General features: G+C 38.1%; 5 protein-coding genes across 5 annotated transcripts; 2 read left to right on the top strand and 3 right to left on the bottom strand.

Annotated features, from left to right (window-relative positions):
• Positions 1–411: 411 nt before the first annotated feature.
• On the bottom strand, positions 412–4,404 carry LOC116014925. Its single transcript, XM_031254886.1, has 4 exons — positions 4,337–4,404; positions 4,120–4,233; positions 2,542–2,752; positions 412–2,394 (listed from the first exon to the last, which is right to left on the bottom strand). The coding sequence occupies exons 2-4, from the start codon at positions 4,153–4,155 to the stop codon at positions 848–850; spliced, it is 1,794 nt and encodes a 597-aa protein (XP_031110746.1). The 5' UTR covers positions 4,156–4,233; positions 4,337–4,404; the 3' UTR covers positions 412–847.
• Positions 4,405–8,683: 4,279 nt separating this feature from the next.
• Positions 8,684–9,070, bottom strand: LOC116017890 (antifungal protein ginkbilobin-like protein 1). Its single transcript, XM_031258547.1, has one exon. It carries the CDS (start codon positions 9,068–9,070, stop codon positions 8,684–8,686), a length of 387 nt encoding a protein of 128 aa, XP_031114407.1.
• A 3,785-nt stretch (positions 9,071–12,855) lies between these two features.
• Positions 12,856–15,652, top strand: LOC116015362 (beta-hexosaminidase 2). Its single transcript, XM_031255405.1, has 2 exons — positions 12,856–13,719; positions 14,545–15,652. Exons 1-2 carry the CDS (start codon positions 12,921–12,923, stop codon positions 15,492–15,494), a joined length of 1,749 nt encoding a protein of 582 aa, XP_031111265.1. The 5' UTR covers positions 12,856–12,920; the 3' UTR covers positions 15,495–15,652.
• A 1,175-nt stretch (positions 15,653–16,827) lies between these two features.
• Positions 16,828–17,858, top strand: LOC116016268 (non-specific lipid-transfer protein 4-like). The gene is made up of 2 exons (XM_031256445.1): positions 16,828–17,248; positions 17,624–17,858. The coding sequence occupies exons 1-2, from the start codon at positions 16,905–16,907 to the stop codon at positions 17,631–17,633; spliced, it is 354 nt and encodes a 117-aa protein (XP_031112305.1). The 5' UTR covers positions 16,828–16,904; the 3' UTR covers positions 17,634–17,858.
• A 402-nt stretch (positions 17,859–18,260) lies between these two features.
• Positions 18,261–20,977, bottom strand: LOC116016267. Its single transcript, XM_031256443.1, has 7 exons — positions 20,576–20,977; positions 20,363–20,449; positions 20,012–20,275; positions 19,736–19,900; positions 19,477–19,530; positions 19,192–19,338; positions 18,261–19,021 (listed from the first exon to the last, which is right to left on the bottom strand). Exons 1-7 carry the CDS (start codon positions 20,729–20,731, stop codon positions 18,644–18,646), a joined length of 1,251 nt encoding a protein of 416 aa, XP_031112303.1. The 5' UTR covers positions 20,732–20,977; the 3' UTR covers positions 18,261–18,643.
• Between the last annotated feature and the right edge of the window lie 739 nt (positions 20,978–21,716).

Below are 21,716 nucleotides of genomic sequence, written 5' to 3'. Positions count from 1 at the left end.
AGTCATCTGCAGTGATCGCCTCCAAGCCAGGCAAAGGAGGAGCTCAAAAACCCTCCAATCAATGTCCTGAAAGGCTCCCATGTTAGTGAGACGATTTGCCACCATGTACATTATTTAAGTACTAAAAGTTCAGTATTTGGTATACTACCAAATAATGAAACATCAGTATACGAATAATGTACGTTCAATATATTAAAAATGAATGCCTCCATTAAGGCTCGAACCCACTCCCATTATCCATGTGGAAGTGTTAACCGAAACATTGGGTGCCACTAGACCACAAGGTCTTTGGCAGGTTCCAAGTTTAATTCCATGTAAAAGCAACTTATCTTGGTTTGGCTCTTGGCCAAAGTTAAGTCTAATAACTTTATATAATCTTTAGGTACATATAAGTACAACAAAATTACTAAATAATACACAATATTGGAATCTTTTTTCTTTAACCAATAAAATTTGAGATCAAATGTCACAACCGGTTCATAATCCAAAGTCTATAGTTACTAATAATGGGGTTGTGTACACAATACCTATCATCTAATTCACACTCAGTCATCACTTTCCCTAATCTACATTTTTTTTTGGGATAAACTAATTTCTCCATTTCATTCCTTCATGTAATTCTGATGGAAAGAAACGGTGATACGATTTCACATCAGACAAGCACTGCTTCAAAGAAAACACGATCTTGTATCAAACAAGCACTACTTCAAAAAAAAAAAAAAAAAAAGAAAGAAAGAAAGATACGATCTCAGATCAGACAGGCACTACTTTGACCTCGATCTCGGATCAGACAGGCACTACTTCGACCTCAATCTCGGAAGAACTATAATACATGCATAGGTCACCTTCAAGACCTTTCATCCCCACTCCAATTGTCTTTCCACTTAGGCCCAGTTGGTCCTTCCTCACCCAAAACCTCACTGGGGAGATCCTTCACAAGTTTCTCCAGTGCAGATTTCACCTTTCCAGGCATAAATCTGGCAATCTTTTTCAGCTCTTTCCCAATGTCATAGCTAATCTTTGGACCCCATTCTCTTGCATAGTTCAACCATGGTGGCTCAACAATATCTTTCCCCAAATACTCAGCAGAAACCACAGAGAATTTTAGCCCTGTGTCCATACTCATCCCACCTTTTGCAGTGTCATTCCTTATGCCTATATCTCCACTCCCCTGCAAGTTCTGCCCGGGGCTCGAGTATGCAGCGTGGCCATGTAACGAGGAATAAACGACGGGTTTGTTAGTACCATTTAGGTACTCGAGCTGAGAAGCGCTTACCCATATCCCCCTGCTGTGTTCTGAGAAATAGACGCTTTTTAGCTCCCCGTTGAAGTTGCTGATCCTTAGTGTCACGTGCTCCCAATCGCCTACATGTTCCCCGATTTTGCCCAAGGGGAGCGTGACGAACTCGAGCTTAGCCTTGGCAGCCCCGTTGAAGGGGTAGAATAGCCACACTGCCATATCTGTAAATGTCCCACCAAGCATTGGCTTTACATGAATATAGGCTGATGCATTTTGTATGTTGCCTTTCTTTACTCTCTCTGGATCACTAGTTGGGAGGTCTAGCCAATACCCACCGTCATTCGAGCCCCCTTGCGGGAGATTTGAGCCGCTTGGATCAACCGCAACTCCTCGAGATTCATTTCCTTTCGTGTAGAGTAACGCCCCGTTTTGGAAAAACCAGGCGACAGAAGAGGGAAAGAAGGCCTCGTTCGGGTGGAAGTAAACCATGGGGCCATACGCTTTCATCAGGGCCTCGATTTGGCTCGAGCTTGGCATAGCGGAGAGGTTTTTGTTTGAATTCTTCAAGCAAGGCAGCAACACGGAAGAATTAGGGTTCGTTTGAGCAACGAACGCCCCAGTAGGCACCCCGGGGGCCTGGATTCCCCTATCTTTAGGCCTGGCACTGTACACATTAAAGGCATCAGCCCCCCAAATCCAGTCTTGGATTTCAGATACATTGGTGAAATCAGACCTAACACACCGGATTCTATCCACCGAAGGCTTCTGAGACGAGGCCGTGACCACATAGCCCACCGCTTCGTACCCCTCTGCAGGCTTTGGCACCCAAATGTAGCCAGGACTATCCTGCTTCGCCTTTGCATTGCCCTCGCTACTCCAAACGAGATCATAGTCAGTCGGTTTCTTTAAAGAACCCCCCGTGGTATTCCCAGTAACATCTTTCCCAACAAGAACCCATCCATAAAGTGGCATATTGTTAGGCTGTGCATAGGATCCAAGCATGAAAAATCCATCCGGTATTGCTGATGGTTCAAAGAATGTTGCCCCGCTATCTCCAGGACCGCCTTCTCCTGTACTCCAAACCTTAGTAAAATTCGAAACCTGAGCCACTTGCAGCCCTCCAAGATCAATAATCCCCTTCGCAAAATCCACACCTGCAATTTACACATAAAAAGTACTATAATACTAAAACACACCAGACAGACATCAGAAACACTTATTGTCAACTTCAAATGTTTCTAAAACATGGAATCATGGATTGAAATGATGTTCTGAAGCAGGAATCGCGGGGAATTGATTACCCTTAGGCCAAGGGGGCAAAGGAGAAGGAAGCTTGAAGGCGTTATTGATTAGCAGCGAGATGATGTTCTTCACAGATGAATCAAAAGCAGATAAGGAAGAAGATGTGTTTAAGCAATTCCCCATGGTCGAATCTTTCGAGCAATCGCTACTTGTCCCTCCACTTTGTATTGCAAGTGCAGGGAACAGAATCAGGCAAGCAAACAGGACATTCTGCACCAAAACATTAAAAAAAACTCGCAATTCATTCGAGGACAAGTTTCAGCCTTCACAACATACATACATATATAATGTTGTTGTCTTCTTAGATTTCAAGAAACCAAGTTTTTTTTTTTTTTTTTCTGCAAATTTTGTCACAGTTCTGTACTTCTGTTGAACTTTATCATAATGGGCATTTGTTTCTTTCTTGTTACTGTAACTAAATAAGATTCAGAGGCTAGGAGTGCACGCTTGAGAATATACAAAAGCAAAGACATCATAGGAGACACGACAAGAAAATTGTAGTCCTTAGCATATTATAGGAATCCAACATGCCCAAAGTGTCAAGGCATTACTAAAGGGGGAAAAACGAATAGGTAAAACGTTATGGGGTCGTGTTATTTAAATTAAATTTTAGTTTAATTTACGTCTGTCATGACGGGACTTGATTGAAGTGTTGCAAAGAAGTTGAAGCAAAAGCTTATTTGCAACTTCAACTTGCATTAATGTCATGGTTGCACTTGTTACATTGCGTGTTAGCATTAAATTCCTTCTTCACTTTTTCTAAGAAAAAGAAAAAGAAAAAGAAAGAGAAAAAGAAAAGGATATGTGTTTGTTTAAAGAAAGCCCAAATGGGCCAAACCACTTACATGTTTCACTTCAAAATATATTCCGTGAACGGCCCGATTTGGTCTGACCAGTTTTGACTGAATTAGTCTCATTTAATACATAAGATACAAACTAAAATATTCACTATCTTTAATTGTGAACCATTTTGGGTAAACCCCATCCCGGCAATAGATTACAAAAGATAATTGGGTTATGGGTAAACTTTTGCCAGGCAAAAGACCAATAAAGATAAGCGAGCCTAATTGAACAATTCAAATCAAGAAAGTTAATAAACAGACGATCATCAAGAGTCGAACTTAAAACATTCAACACCCGACCAACTTCACTTTATCTTTTGTTTTCTATTTTTTGTTTTTTGATTTTTTTTCTTTTGTGCTCGCAAACTTATGGGCAATGATTGAACCCGAGCCCGAGCCCGAGCCCAAACTAGGTTCGGAGTCGGAGAGCACTAGCTCAACTTTTCTCCGGCGAACCTTTCGGGCTCTCGGACCAAAGCACCAAACAAAAGAACATTAGATAATGACAACGTTAAGGAATCCTAAGAAAGAACAGTAACGTTATTGTTCCTCCGGCAGCCTCCCCTCCAGCCGTTGATCTTATGAATCACCAGAAGAACATTAAACAAAAAAAAAAACAAAAACAACAAAAAAAAAAAAAACAAAAACAAAAACAAAAAACAAAAACAAAGAAAAAAAAAAAGGAGGAATGCCCATCCGCCCGTTATAGTCTAAGCAATATGTAAAGAGTGGTACCTTGAGAAGAAACGGCCGGTCGGAAATGAACGCCATGATCTCCGGCGACGTCGAAGAGGCCCTCAAATAACCGAACCAACCGTGGCCGGAGCTGAAACAATGCCGCGCGTACGCCTACACAACGTCGGACAATACAAATTAATTAAGGAAAGCTTTTTCGTGGTATTTTGATAATAAATATAAAATGGTAAAGGGGATCAGATCGGAGGGGCGGTACCGGATATACGAGTTGGTGGGTTCTCGGACCAGGTGGTGGTCGGTTTGTTGAGATTTACTAATTTTCAGGAGAGTTGTGTTATGATATATTATTGTATTGTATATTTGTATGTAAGAAAATGAGTGAATGATTGATGCTATGCCCCCACCCCCACTGACTCATTCAGTGGAATCCCTTTTTTACCTTTAAAAAAAACTTGTAGTTTCAAATTTTTAACATTTTTAACATATAATTCAATTAATAATTATATACATAAATTCAATTTATTTAGAAGTATATAATCCATTAACAAAAATTATATAATAAATTAACTGTATATACATAATTTAAATATCATTTTAACCTTCATTTACAATGTTATAATTTGTCCTATAACAAAATTAAATCTATACTTCTCTTTTTGGTCATTGTTAGGATTCGAGCATTTTCCTTCTTCTCTTTCTCCCACAAAATAGCTTTAAAAAAGCAATTGAATTAGAAATCCAATAAGTCATGACTAAGAAAACCTACCAAGTAAATTTTACTAAAGTATATTGTGCTTTGGCAATATTTTTACTACATAGTGATGTGCTATCACATGCTTGTTTGACTTTTAGGTGGATTGGTAGAGAAATATGATGACCTTTCCGCATAAATATAATAATATAATTATTAGTTCATCTAACACCATTTTGTACATTTAATTGAATATTATTTCATAAATGCACTTTTAATTTTATTTAAATATTTAGGTGATCTCAATTTTTTCAAACTAATCTTAAGCTCATAGGACCCCACTCCTAGAACCATAACAGAGATAAATCGCGAGTCACGCATAGTCTTCATATGCGCACAAAGAATCCAATATATAACTTCTAGTATTCTTTGGCCATATTTCCCATACATGCTTCTAGTGAAAATTGAACCCTCACACTGTCGCCTCTAATACAATCATGACCTAAGTCAAGCAACGAACCAACTATTTTAAGTTCAAATACACTTTTGATTACCTGGACGGCCGGACTTAAATCAAAACTACATTTTTATGATCAATAAACCTAAAATAAATTCAAAAGATTTACTTTACTAATGGTTACGAATGCAGGGTTTAAATGGGGATATGAACTTGACTCTATTGTGGGCACAACTATACAGATATTTGAAAACATATAAAACATTTAATCAAGACACTTCTTGCAATTTAACTCATTCGCGAATCACAAAGTCAGGACATGTGAGAAAAGAAAAGAACAAGCCAACTACAAAACTCAAGGCCAAGCCCAAGCCTAGGCAAGGGCAAGCTGGGCCTGGATGCTTGGAAGGGGTCCACCACTCTAGTCTTTATACCATTACCTTTTATATATATTGTCAGATTTTTCTTATAATAATTCAGTATACATTTATGTTATTGAATTATAAGTTAGTTAAGTTGGTAGAATTTGTGGATTGTATTTGTATGCTCAATGTCAAAGGGTTGAATCCCGTCGTATGTATATTTACATACAATTTATTATTTTATCTAATTAATTATGTTTATATTTTAATTTGTAAATCATTATGTATATTTACATACAATTTATTATTTTATCTAATTAATTATGTTTATATTTGAATTTGTAAATCATGGTCCATAAAATAATGGTTGAAAATGATATGACCGACCAAGTCAAGGCCAAACAACCTCTACAACATCTGTAGCAAATAGTGGTTAAATGCTGTCGAAAAACTCATAAACACCATAAAGCCCCGGGTTAATGTTGAAAATATAATATCAGTTAATAATGTTATTTTGTTGCATTCCATTGCAATGCATGTGTTTAGTGTATGTATAAACTATTATAATATATAGAAGGTTTAGGTCATAACATGTTCCAGGTGAAAAAATAAGACTAATCTAAGGTTAGATCAATATTTGAGTATTATTGCTGGAAAATAAGAAAATGTAAGTCAATTTTATAAATATTGCAAGCTTAAAATTTTTTGTCATAATTATTATAAAATTAATGTGCTTTCTTTTTTATTAGAAATAAATATTAAAAGAAATGTCATCTAACTACACACCAAACTGCAATTGGGCTTAAAAACTCAAAAAAAAATAAAAAAATAAAAAATAACAACAACAGAATCTTTGAACAACATAAATGCATGTAATTCAACCTAAAATGACATTTTCACCTAGTAATAAGCTAATGTGGTGATTACCAAATTTGAAAATACTTTTAAAAATTTTATTTTAATAATTTTAAATTAAAAAAATCCCTCACGCCATCCTCTACCTTTGTCTCTAGCTTGAGACAAAGAAGCTGAAAGGTACCTCTCCGGCCAGACTCCGGCCTAGAGACGAAGAGATCTCTAAGAAGACTACTCCTTCGTCTCAGGCTATGGAGATAAAGAGGCAGTCTCCGGTCATAGAGATGAAGAGATCTTCGTTTCCGACAAAGACGAAGGCAATGGAGGGGTGAATAGTTTATTTTTTATTTTAAAATAATTATTTTATTTAAAATTATTAAATATTTTTTTTTGAAATAAGTATTTTCAATTTTGGTAACCACAACGTCAATCTATTACTACATAAACAAAGTATTTTATGTTAAATTGCATAAATTTACTTTATTCAGGGACTCAATTATAACTTTTTTTTTTTAAGTTCGATGACCATAGTTTGATAATATGTATCTAGTTGAATAACATATTTGAACCAAAACTTTATAAACTCTAATGGACATATTGAGCACCTCTTTTAGGCTAAAAGTTATTATTTTTTGGTTACAAAATACAAAATTTATTATTTATTGATGCAAGAAGATGAAGCTCTCTAGTATGAAATGAAAGACATTATTAAACTCATAGACTAATTAGCAGCTCCTTAGGTTACACTAAGGTTGTTCAATTAGTTGAAGTTATAAGTCTCGTATCTCAACAAACAATAATAACCGGTGAACACCCAACCTCCGATTCGCGAAGGACATATGCTCTTCACAAGACGCTTAGCTCTACGCAGGCAACTCGCACAATCCGACGCCGTCATACCGTACATGCAACGAGCGTTGCCGTACACCGGCGGGCCGCCGGTGGCCGGAGGAGAAACCACGTACAAGTTGAATCCGGCGATCGCCGGCGTCGAGCGAATTAAATCGGTGAAAACATAGTCCAGACTCGCCCCGAACCGGCTCTCTTGTGTATATTCTTGGACGTTGCATTGATAGGATATAGCGCCGGAATTCTCTGCGCTCCTCGCCGGAGAAGATGATAGGATCAAGGTTGCTGAGAGTAGTAATGTCGGGAGTATCATCGTTCGACGCAATGTCATGTTGCGAGCACTTAGCGGAGATTAAGGATTTCGGGTGTTTAAATATGGGTAGGTTTGGGTGCTGTCGCCGTCGGTCATTGTGTGGTATAATGGTATATACTGAGGTTTGTCGCCGGCGTTTCTTGTTTTAAGCTGTCGGATTTCGTTTCTAAGTTTAATTAGAGGATAATTAAGGGCGGCTGACAATGTAATGTTGAGTATATACCCAACATCCCAAATCAAGATAGCTGGAAACGATGCAATCAAGTTTTTTTTTTTTTTTTGAAACCGTGCAATCAAGTTAAGATGGAATAATCTTGCAGAAGTCAAGGTAGTTTTAGGCCAGGCAGGGAAAATAGAATATAACAGCATCTAGACTATTTCGTTCAAGAGTGAAACCATAACCATTAATTCCCTATTTGAGAGTATGCATGGATAACCTTTAATTATTAGACACATTTAGATTATGTTCTTTCTGTAGATTGTGCACACTAGATAAACTAATAGATTTTTCTTTTAAGTGATTAGAAAACCTGTAGGATGTATATTGGATAAACATCATTATCTGTAAAAGCAAGCAAAACATATATGAGGGGCAAACTGCAATAGAAAGCCCTAGCTCTGTGATGGATTCGATCGAGAGAATGTTACAAAAATCAAATTTTAGATACGAGATTTATGTTCCACTCACTCAACCACCTCTTTCGAAACTCTTTGTTATTTCCTGGTTTCTTGTGTCGGGAGTTTCTAGTCTGGTGTTTATTAAGAATATATGTATGTTATCTAGACCATATATGTAAATTTCTTCCATTAGGGCGTCTGTTTGGAAAAAAAAAAAATGACTTACGAAAGTTATTTTCATATTTTTCAATGTTTGGCAAACAAAAAATAATCTCAATGGAAAATACTCATTAGAGGGAGTACATAAATTAACAAATGTAGGTACATTAATATATCTTACAAAGTAGATGATGATTCAGAAATCAGAATATAATTTGTCTACGAACTGTGCTTAAACCAACTTATCCATACCGGCCCATATACATTATGGGCTTAATTAATTAGCCTATATTGAATTGCTATCTAAAAGCATAGCTCTCGTATCTCATATAACAAGAACCAACTATCAAAACCCAACCTCCAATTCGCAAATCACAGCAAACACTGACAATATCCTTAGCTCTACCCAGGCAACTGAAACATTCTGCCGCCGACATACTGTTCAGGCAACGCCCATGCCCGTAAACCGGCGGGCCGCCGGTGCTGGGAGGGGAAACATCGTACAAATCGAATCCTAAACTCACCGGCGTCGAATTTACCAAATCCACAAAAACATAGCCCAGACTCGAATCAAATCCGCTCCCTTCTCTATAGCTCTCTGCGTTGCATCCATAACTTATAGTTTCATCGGAACTGTGCGCAGAACCGATCATCCATAACATCAACACTGCTGCGAGGAATCTCATCTTGTTATTGTTGGTTTTTCGATCTGTACTACGTAATAGTGTTCCTCGGTGTTTGTTTAAATACGTGGGGGTTTAGGTGGTGTTGTCTCTGAGTCTCTGGCATTGTATGGAATATGCTTTATTAGCATGTCTGTCGTTCATTTCTAAGCTTGCTTAGACGATGATTAGGTATAGGTAGTATATATAGGCGGATCGGACAGTATAATATAATGTTGGTTATTACTTGCTAAAATGAGGTGATCAAGTTGAAATGGAATCATCTTAATTGCCGATTATAATCAAACTCCAGCGCTTGATATGAGTCTTGCATGTGTATATATATACACAGACACTAGATCAGATGCCAAGGATGTCTTGCGGTGAAAAATAGAGTTAAACCTCAACTATTGATTTTGTCATCCAGAATGAAGAAAAATGTAAATAAATAAATAAATAAAAATCAGGTGGCATTATGGTAATTTAGTATAAATAAATTTATTTTTTTGTGGTGCATTATTTTCATTTCATTTGTTGAGTGCATATTGTTGTTAATTCTTCAAGTGCATATTTTGTCTTTTAGATTGTATAGTTTATCATCTAATGAATATTTACTTTTTTTTTCTCTAGATGTATTATTTTTCTTCTTGGGGTGAATATTGTTCATTTGTATATTGTTTCTTCTTCAAGTGCCGCATGTATTTTCTTCTTTGAGTGCATAACTTAGAGCTTAAAGTATATAAGTTTATACCGTTTGGTGCAAAACTTTAAAATGTTATCTTAGCACTGTAAGGTGCAAAAGTTTGCACCTTATTAGGATGCATGCGTATATAGCTAGAGTTTAGCCTACGAGTGCATACACTTTAATCATTAGGTGCATAACTTTGTTGTCTTAAATGCATATCTTTGAAATTGCATGTGCATAATTTTCAACCTTTAGGTGCATAACATTGAACTTAATATGCATAACTTTGAAAACTAAATGAAGATAAGACACGAGTGCATGTTTCAGAAGCACGTTTATTTTTTTAAATAAGAAAATAAAAATTCCCTCATTCTGGACATGATGGTAATCATATGGCATTATGGTGTAGTTTTGGTTTGGCACCTCTATACAAAATTGTATTTATTTATGAAAAAAGGTCAATCTAAATCAATTATTCTTCCCTAGATAAGCCTTATATTTCTTAAATCATTCTCATACCATTAGTATCCATAAATATCCAATTACTATAGGGACCCTATTACCCCATACGTCACATCTGTTATACTATAGAATATCATAACGAAGGCAAGAAAAGATAATCTACAATCTACATCCATATCTATATGATCTACGCATTCCTTAAACCCGAGAGCTAGCCCTCCATACCAAATTGTACATGTACTAAAATATCTAGCAAGATATCTGATTTAATTTTTGTTTTGCACCTTTATACCAAATTGTATTTATTTATTTATTTTTCCCCTCAACTTATTTATATTTTATTTAATTATTCAACCATATGAAGGGAAACTCGTAATCATTATTCAAAAATTAAAAGACTAGTTTACCGAATGCACACCCTCAGGTAGTGTTTACAAACTTCACTCGTCACCCAACAAATGTTAAATCAGTGAAAACACGTGCACCGAAATGGCTCTCTTCTATACATATTTTTGGTTGTTGCATGGATGGGAATATGGGATATAGCACCAAAAAATAAATTTACTTCTTCTAGACTAATTGGAGTGTTGAAATATTTATTTTTCATGATACAACAATTTTCCGTATATAATTTGAGTATATAAATTATACACTCAACCACTTAAACAATACTCCGTATGTATTTGAAAAGAACATTAAGCACAACAAACTATACCTTGATCGGAACACCTAATTTATAAATAAGATATTCCATCATTGTATCACAAAAAACATTATTAATTCCGTCAAATTTTCATCAATAGAGAATGAGCCAAATGTTTTGAAGTGAAGATATCTGACTAATCTTAGCGTTGCCTATTCATTTTTGCATACTGTAGACTAAGTCCAATTCCAACATTTGGCATCGACATGCACCTAACTACCTTAATCCTCAAAATCCAAATTAATGAATTGACTGTAGACTTGGTGTATATATAAATGTTCCAATGAAAATTTCTTCTTTCCTAAAACTTTACGAACTTGTATATAAATGCATATAAACATTTATATAAATATACATAGTTCTAAATTTCAGTACATAATACACATAATCTCTCTTGAAATAGTTTATATGTACATTCAAGTTAATTCGCAAGTTCTTATGAGAAGATGGATTATCATTTGATAATTAATATATGCATACTTGTAGATTAAGGTATGCAGTCCAAATCACAATTACTGCAGTAGGGGCCAGACCGCAACGCTCCAAAACAACAGTTAATGGCTTCACTTTTAATCCTCGAAGACATCAACCCGTTAAGATAATGTGCCGGCCGCCATAGAACCATCCAACAAATAAAATAAATATTTACCCTCCACAGATATGATTACTATAAACAATTTCTGATTAAGTTGATCACAATTAATTTAATAATTATAAAATTTTAAGTTTAACTTTTTCGTGAAAATTATATATTAGTCTTTTTTGTTTAAATTGATCAACTGATAACCTAAATTAGATTATCATAATTATTAATCAACTATAAATAATATGTGTTGGTTTATTTCTTTATGATATTTTTTACTGGTTAAGGCCATAAGATGAATTTCACCTAAAAGTCTAGAACATAGAATACATTTCTAAATAGTAATAGCATACGCATTTTTTGAGTCAAAAGATATGATCACCTCATAATTTTACACTTGCTATTATTTACATTTATTCTATAAGTACAAAAAGCCCTTGACATGTGATGTTTATGACTGCAATAAAATTACTTATTTTAATTCCGTTAATGGGAAAAGTGTTGATGAGCACTTGTCAATTAGCTCCAAGGAAGGTTTCATCTTTTTTACCATTCTTGGAAGAAAAGAAAAAAAATATATAGTAAAGTTGATATCAATATTACCTTCTTAAAAAAAATACTATACATTTATACAGTTGCGCTCTTTTTTTTTTATTTCTTCTTGAGTGATTGAGAAAAATGTAGCTAATTTGTGCCTGCTTTCTATTTTTCTTTTTGTTTTGAGTGCATAGAGAAGCCAGCATGCTTGAGTAGTACTAATTCGAACTACAACCACTCACATGGGAGTGCAACTTGTATCACTAGACCATAAGATCTTGTCAGTTAATATTATTCAAGGTGTACATAAGAGAAACTCTGTTCTTATTTAATAACTCACAAACATAAGAAAAATAAATCACACTAAAAAGAACATATCACAAGACTAGACAACCTTCAAATACTTGAATCATGCATAAGTCAAGACCTTCTGGTCTAGTGACATTCGGTTGCACTTCCATATAGAAAGGGGTGGTTCGAGTTTCAGTGGAGTCAATATTGACTCTCTGTACTTCAGTAGGTTAAAAAAATAGTTATGAATAGATACTGTAATGTAATAGAGTTAAAATTATATAAAGTATTGTGAGCTTTTACAATGCAAATTAACATTGACTGATGTCTTTTTGAACTAGATACAACTATATATATACTTTTCTATTGAATTATTACTGTCAAAACATTGTATCCGTATGTATTAATATCTTAGAATTTTCTAATAACGAGAGATGGATACAAGAGAAAGATTACAAGCACAAACAACAAAGAGTACTTTGCAACAAGTCAAGAGTCATCAAAAGAAATTAACGTTAAAGTCACTTCGAGAATTTTAATGACAAATTCCGTGCCTTTATAAGTAGTTGTTGGAATCATAGTAGAATCTCAAATCTCAATCGTTTCTCAGTCAATGGGAATGGGACCGGCGGCCATGGCAGAGCTCTTCATTACCAGAATTTCCCTTTTTCCCATTCTGTTTTTTCTTTCCTCGTACGCGGCTGAGCTTCCGATCAATGTATGGCCCAAGCCCGTATCCTTCGATTGGCCCAGCCCGGGCGCCGTTCTGCTCAGCCCGAACTTCACCGTGGTCTCGCCGGGCCACCCGTACCTTAAGCCCGCCGTCGACCGTTACACCAACGCCGTGAAAACGGAGCACCACCGCCCGTTAATTACGCCCGCTCTGAACCTCACGTCGTACACGCCCTTAAAGCTCCTTAACATTACCGTCAATGACGTGGACGCGCCGTTAGCTCACGGCGTCAACGAGTCGTACACGCTGTCCATACCGTATGGCGGCTCGGCTTATCTCTCGGCGGAGACGGCGTGGGGCGCGATGCGCGGGCTGGAGACATTCTCGCAGCTCGTGTACGGCGGCGGCGGCGAGGAGCCGCGCGTCGCCGCCGGGCTGAGAATCTCCGACGCGCCGATTTTCCCTTACCGGGGGGTTTTGCTGGATACTTCGCGGAATTTCTATGGAGTGGAGGATTTGTTGAGGTTGATTAGGGCGATTAGTATGAACAAGATGAACGTTCTTCACTGGCACATTTCGGACTCGCATTCCTTCCCGCTGGTGCTGCCGTCGGAGCCGGAGCTGGCCCGCCGCGGCGCTTACGCCGAGGAGATGACGTACTCGCCGGAGGATGTGAAGAAAGTGGTGGAATTTGGGCTGCAATATGGCGTTAGAGTTGTGCCTGAGATTGACATGCCCGGTAGCCTCAATTTCTCCATTTTTTAATAAGTAGCCATAATAAAAAGATCACAATGAATTAAACTATTAATTTATTTATAGCTTGACCAGTAGATTGCTTTCTTAGGAGTTGAGATAAACCAGTCTAGGTTGTCTCTTGGAATCTTAGTTGCGCATAGGTAAGGCTAATAGGTTGCTTGACTTCGGGAGTGGAGATAAACCAGCTTCTGAGACGAATGGGTTGTTTTTGTCAGGAGTCCTAAGTTGCCCATAGTTTAGACCAATAGACTACTCCCTAGGTAAATTAACTTAGGTTGTCCGATATCAAAAGGTTGCCAATAGCTGATGCTAATAAGCTACTCCGGCTAAGAGTTGAGTTAAACTAGTTTAAGTTGCTTATAGTTGATACTAATAGGCTGCTCCGGCTAATTAAGAGTCGAGTTAAATCAATTTAAGTTGCTCATAATTGAAGCCAATAACCTGTTCTTGCTAGAATCAAATTTGTAACATATAATTACTAAGTCACAGCCTGACCAACTTGGTTTGAGACTTTGGGTTGTCCAATTTATCCCTTTCTTGCTCCTACTCCTGGACTCCTAGTATGATTTTTCTTTGCATATCCAGTAAAAAGTTTGCATTTTTCTATGATAATGCCAGTTCTTGATTTGTGAAATTAATGTCGTTTGCTTCCTAGTTCCAAATTTGATGGCTTTATTTGGTTAATGATTCAACCTAATTGATGACCCAGACTTCAAAATTAAGGTTTCTCTAGCAAAACCATATATGCCCATATAACCTTTCTTTGAGACTGCAATGGTGAAATTCTTTTGGTCTGGAAATGTTGCAGGGCACACAGGATCCTGGGCAGAAGCTTATCCTGAGATAATTACATGTGCAAACATGTTCTGGGTGCCTCCCGGAACCTCTGCACCTCTGGCAGCTGAGCCAGGAACTGGACAACTCAATCCTCTGAACCAAACAACATACAAAGTTGTCAAGAATGTTATCCATGACACAATTGCCATGTTCCCAGATTCGTTCTTCCACGCGGGGGCCGATGAGATCAACTCGAATTGTTGGAACACTGACCCCTCAATCCAAAACTTTGTTTCCAACAATGGGACTCTAAGCCAGCTGCTGGAAACATTCATTAATTCTACCTTGCCTTACATTGTGTCGTTAAACCGAACAGTCGTGTACTGGGAGGACGTTCTGTTGAGCCCTAGTATCAGTGTCGGGAGTTCCTTGCTTCCCCGGGAGAATGTGGTCTTGCAGACGTGGAACAACGGGCCAAACAACACGAAAAGACTCGTGGAGGCAGGGTACCGGGTGATTGTTTCCTCGGCTGATTACTACTACTTGGACTGTGGGCACGGGAGTTTTCTGGGGAACGACAGCCAGTATGATCAGCCACCGGGGACTGACCAAGGCAATGGCGGGTCGTGGTGTGGGCCCTTCAAGACGTGGCAGCTGATTTACAATTATGACATAACTTATGGCCTAAACGATGAGGAGGCGAAATTGGTGTTGGGAGGGGAAGTGGCGTTGTGGTCTGAGCAAGCAGACGGGACTGTGTTGGATGCTCGGGTGTGGCCTAGAACTTCAGCGATGGCGGAGGCGTTGTGGTCTGGAAATCGGGATGAAACGGGGAAGAAGCGATATGCTGAGGCGACGGATAGGTTGAATGAATGGAGGTATAGGATGGTTGGCAGGGGAATTGGGGCAGAGCCAATTCAGCCTCTCTGGTGTGCCAAAAACCCTGGCATGTGTAATGCAGTTTTCCCATTTTCTGAGTGATTGTTTTGTTTTGTTTTGTTGTGTGTGACATGAAACCAACCTGTTTGGTTTGTTGTACTTTTAATTTGCTTTCCTGTTTTCAACACAATTCTGTTGAAAATTTGGACAGCAAAATTGTTCATTTACAAAATCTATAATCCTTCCAGCTCTTAAAAATATACAGAGTATATAATTAGAACCTTTACCATACGCTCACATGACGTGTTTGGATCTCAGCACTACACTCTTAACCACATAGTTCCTTGACTATCTGGTCATTATATCCTACTCAAAACTAATTGGTGATAAGTAGGTGGACATCCATTTAACCGGATCCCTCCATTATAAGCCACAACGCCACGCCTCCATGGTGGACATTAACCATTTAACTCGGCCAACCCAACTGACGCCCAACACACAGTTTACTTCCCCTCTTTCTTGAGTTATGCTTTAAATAAAATTTTAGAGTAATAATATTTGTTGCTTATATATATATATAGAGAGAGAGAGAGAATCTGGAGACAATTTTTCTTTTTTTTTGGAGGAAGAGAGTAGGTCTTGGGGGAAAAAAATATATTATACTTGCCAAGGTAAAACAAGAAATGCCAGCATTTAGAAAGGCTGTTGATAAAGAGTCATAGTTTTTGAGTAACTTCACTCAACCATAAATATATATGTTAAATTTATTAAGGTGAGTTGAAAGGTACATATCTGGAGCCTGTCAAACACCCTAGCTTATGATTCAAGTAACACCTCACCGTCACCCTCAAAAGGCAAGAGTCTTGTGCCGTTGGATCCCGTAAGATTGTGAAGAGATAAATGACAGTGACTCAGTGACTTCTTAGATGGGAAGATCAACGGGTCCAGTTGTCAGAGCTCGATTCTGTATTTTCACTCTTAATCTATCACTTGAGTACCAACTGAGTTGTCTATGCGAGAGTAATATCTTATTACCTGTATTCCTTCGAGACTAACCATTTCATGCTCACCAATATGTAGCAAAGTTTCGCAAGATATTGTAAAGTTGTACTTAATTTTGTAGGGTTTTCCGATCTATTTGAGCTCTTTTCGGGAGTTTGAATACCTATCATTAGTGTATTGTATATCACTTCAGTTACACCTGTAACATCTCAACTTGGTTACTTAAAAGAACCAACACTTCCCTGCTGTTTCTATTTCACCAAACTTTGACTTGCTCTAAAACCATCCCCAATAACCTCACAATAACATGCATAATTCTTCTTGGATTTCTTGCACTCAATCACTGAACAAAACAATTTTATAAGTCCTTAGTGTTTTCTTGTACTAGCTACCTTTTCTATCCTTCTGCTATAAAAACCAGACTAAATCTAGGGAAAATCTCAAACTTGAGCCCAACCAACAATAAGTGATCAGTGCAAGCCATTAGCTAGACCACTCTTGTTCTTGATCATGAGGCCTTCAAACCAAACTTTGGCTCTTTGTGTGGTTCTTTTTTTGGTTGCAGCACCAGTTTCTCAGGCTACAGTTACTTGTGGCAGTGTGCTGAGCACCCTGAAGCCTTGCATTAGCTACCTGCAAGGCAGTGGGGGGCCGTCGCCCCCGGGGGATTGCTGTGGTGGAGTCAAGAGCCTTGCGGGTGCTGCATCATCCAAGCCGGACAAGCAGACCGCCTGTGGGTGCCTCAAGACTGCAGCCCAGAAGCTGAAGGTCAAAACCAACCGCGCCCAGACGCTCCCACAGGACTGTGGCGTCTCCCTGTCCGTTCCCATCTCGCCTTCTGTCGACTGCAGCACGTAACAACGCCCGACCCCTCTCTGTTAGGATCAAGCGCTTATCACTGCATCAAAAGCTATAGCTCGTAGCGAAGGCGCAACTTTATTTCATTATTTGCCAGAGGCAGAGTGGTGCTGGACTTGGCCCTTCAGGCCTTCGCCAGCAATCCCCCTAGCCACTTGGTTTTGCCAGAGGCAGAGTGGTGCTGGACTTGGCCCTTCAGGCCTTCGTCCAACAATCCCTAGCCACCTGGTCTTGCCAGAGGCAGAGTGGTGTTGGACTTGGCTCTTCAGTGGCCTCTGCCCAACACCCTCTTCAAAACACTTCATTCATCTTGCCTTATTCCATCCACTTCTGAGTTAACCTCTGAACATTTTGTTGATTTCCTTTTGCAGAATCAGCTAAGCTTGGAGAGAACAAGGATATGATATGATGCAGCTGAAAGCATTTCTTACTGGGAAGGATAAGTAATCTTATAATAATGTAAAAGTTGGACTGTCAGTCTCTTTCTATTACTAATATATCACTCTGAGGTGTGCCTACAGTTTCCCTTTATGCTATTTTCTATGGAATAAACTTGTGTTTTCTCTTGTGAGGTGAAAATACAGCTGAAATTTCTCTTCTTTTTTACACTATATTCATGTGATCTTTCCAGCAAAATCATTCCAAACAAAAAGCTTAGTGCTGTCATTTCTGAAATGAAAAGCGGAAAGAATAAACCACAAGGTTATAAGTTTAGCTCCCAACGGGAGCGGCCTATTGGCCTTCTTGGTTTAAGCCGATCAGCTATGAGCAACCTAGGCTGGTGGTCCTTTGCCGGCTAGGGTCACAAGACAGGATTTAACCCGTGTACACCCTCGAGTAGTGATTACGGGTTTCCCTTGTCACCCAAAAACCAAAAAGAATATTTGCAAAGGTGGGTATCACAGGAATCCCCTTTTTTCTCCTGTGACCATCCTCTGTTGAAACTTCAACATAATAAAACAAATGACTAAAGTATCATGGTGCAATAATTATAAGACAGTCACTGTAAAACCTGTGAACTTGTGAAGCTTTTGCCTTGAAAAGTTTATTCTGATCAGATATTCAACAGAACCAATCAAGAATATAACCAGATAGTTACATTTAACATGAATAGCAGGTGCAAACTTACAGCTTTTTGGCATAGATAAGTTCCAATAAGTTGCAGGCCGAACAAACACATAAAAGAATCAACCCGGGAGAAACCTTAGCCGCGCCCTTCTGTTCTGCTATGACCTTCTTGGACACTTTTTACAAGGATGCTGGTTTCATATATTAGTACTCTAGTGTAAAAAACCTGGACCTAAGCAAAAGGTTTTGCAAATTGCAAGAACTATACTAGTGAAATAACCACGAAAACGCTTTCATGTCTACATAGAATTCGAGCAACTTGGTCATGGGCATTTCGGGTTTCTCCCGGGCCCTCCAAAGTAGAAATAGCTCCCCCAGTTGTCATTATTCCCGAGTTTCACATCATAGCAGTTGGAATTCTCGGTGAAAGTGCCGAGATCTTCAGGAGCCCTTAGGTTGTTCGACTCGTCAACTATCTGAATGTTCCTGAGGTAGCTAGCCTTCCCAAACCCTTCATCAGGGAAATGCCCACTGCCCATTTGTGTTGTGGTGTGCATCCCGTCTGGCTCCCCGTTCACCACCTCCCCGCCCCACTCCACCATCGAAGCACTGTCTTTAAGGTTAGAAAACAGCAATGCTGGCCAGTACCCTAACACATTATCATTCCCAAATTGCATCCACCAATTGCCCTCTTTTGGATCCTGCAACAATTAAGCCAAAATGCAGGATCTTATAGTGTTGTTAACAAAGAGGATCAAGTGGATAGTTTATAACAAACACACAAATGACAATTGTTATACAATCAAGAATAAATGTTCTATGTTTTATCTGTAATATGAGATTATGAGGTATAACTGTTGCAGGAAAGTACCTTCCAGACAAGAATGCTGATATCATATTGAGAACTTTGGTAGCTGGAAAGAGGGGAAATGCTGGCTCCCATGGCGATTTCGTTGTTGATCTGAATAAAGCCTGAGCAAAGCAGATTGTAGCAACCAGTGGCTTGATAGGCATCACTCTGTCAAACATATTTCAAGAAATTTCAGCACAACCCCATCAGGCTATATCAATTCACCTTAGAGTGATGCTATTGGTAAGAATGCATTCATGGTAGCAATAGAAAAGTAGAGAACAAAATGGAAAATTGGTCACATACTGTCCAGTAGGTGAAAAGTCTTGTGTTGTGATCTCCATACAAGTCTGGGCTAACCTGTTCATTTACCCAAGAAAACAAAAGAAAGGTTTAAAAAAAAAATACAACCAAGCCAATTGGGCAATTAGTCACTGTTAGCTTTATTGGCCTTTCTTATTTGAGCCAGTCAGCTATGCCCATCCTAGGCTGGTTTTGCTGGCTAGGGTCACAAGGTTAGGTTACTGAAGAATAGAAAAGAGAAGCAATTGAGCTATTGAAGTACCTGCCAACCAGCTTCAATGCTGTTGAGATCTGAATTGAAATCACCCCCCAAAATCCAAAGCTGGGACAAGCTGAACTCATTAGACTGCTGAATTTTAGGCTCCCACACATTTATGGTTGCTTTTGCTCCATAGTACTTGCCTCCATCAACATAGGCTATAGCATGCTAACAGCTCCAAAATAACAAAACCAAAGTGAAAAAAGATTATTTTCAAGAACTTCAAAAACAAACTCATCTTCATCATTATATTCTACCTAATCATTTCAATCTAAGTACCTGGTGCCCAGTTTGGGTAGCCATGTCAGGATCAGCAGACTTGGGTTTGGGAACAGTTCTAAACTTCTTCTTTCCATAGCTCTTGATAGAACTGGCTCTCAAGATATCCTCCTCCTTTGTTCTTCTCACAGGAACAGTTCCTTCTGGACAACTTCCATTAAAATGCCAAAGCTGAGAAATTGGTTTTGGCCCTTTCTTCCTGGCTCTCAGTGTGGAAACTTTGCTGTCCTTAAACAGCCCTTCTGGATGATAATTTGGCCTCATCTAACAACCACCACCATAATTCATAAACATGAACCAATTTATACATTTCATGTGTATACACACACAAAAAAAGGGGGGTGAGGGTACCTGAATTGTGTGATTCTTGAGAAAGGGATGATCAAAAGCTGGTTGGTGAGACATATGAACACAGTCAATGATGTCACCATCTGGGCTCTGTGTATTTGGCACATAAGATAAAAGAACACCATGAATCCATGCTACCCTTTAATCAATTCATGGTTTTTAAAGATTGCTTCTTTTTTTCAAAAAAAAAAAAAAAAAAGATTACTTTTTTTTTACCTGAATTGACTTGACAGCAGGCTTGTTCAAACGATTCAAGTGCTTCTGAACCAAAAACCCATTTGTTTCCACCATGCTCTGCTTCTTGACAGCACCAGAGACTGAAATCATCATCATCATCAACACCAAGACCAAAACACCATTCATTTCTGCCATGAAATTCACACTGGTTGGGTCTTGTGAGCTCTCCAAGGTCACAGAAATTGGGTCCTTCTTGGTTATTCAAGCATGAATATTTGCACACAAGAATCTGTGCTCTGCAAAGATGATCATGAAAACACCAAAAAGACAGAATTTTGGCTCAGGGTTCAGAGGAGTTTGAAGGGTAGAAGGTGGTGGGTTGGTAGGACAGGGTTTCCTGGGGGAGGAGACGGTTAGTGAATTGTATGGTTAGCTTTTCAAATCTTCTCCATTTAACTGCTGATTTCTCCATTAGTGGATATACTGTTGCTAAGTACTGTAATGACTGATGAGAGTCCCTTTTGCAAAAAGAGGTTTAAAAATAATTTCACTCTAATTTAAATATAATTATAGAATATAAGGGATTTTAGATATAGAGAGAGAAATAATTAAATAAGAATTCAACTTTTGGTGAGAATGTGAAGATTAATATCATTTGTTCATTTAAGATCATTAATCTCTGAAAATTAAGAATTTGGGGCATTATTTGAAAAGGGTGTACGGTATGTCATAGCGTTTTTTTCTTAAGCATCTTAGAGACCATTTGCAGACTCAACCAAGAAGATAAATCGAACTAGTAACTTTCAGGTACAATATTAATCATGTTTCACCCACTTAATCACCATTTAAAAGACACCATTAATTATTCGTGAATTAACACTTTTAAGTTGATTGAATGAAGTTATATGGAGTAGCATTTTAAGATCCACATGATTTGAGATAAAATATTTGAGACAATTAACTTTAGCATTGTCATACATATTTTAAAAAGTTTAGATTTTTTAGGTCATGAGAGAAATTCACAGTTACTATATGAAGGTATGCATTGAATAAACTCTACTTTTGTACAATAAACTGGTAAATCACACTCATCCACCCCTTTCATAGCAAAAATTTATATATATATTTTAAATACAAGAGTATAAAGTATAGTTAAATACCGTTGACCACGTAAATCTTT

This window comes from Ipomoea triloba, chromosome 4, assembly GCF_003576645.1.
Source record: "Ipomoea triloba cultivar NCNSP0323 chromosome 4, ASM357664v1".
NCBI lineage: Eukaryota > Viridiplantae > Streptophyta > Magnoliopsida > Solanales > Convolvulaceae > Ipomoea > Ipomoea triloba.
This window is presented reverse-complemented; position numbering and strand designations above follow the sequence as displayed.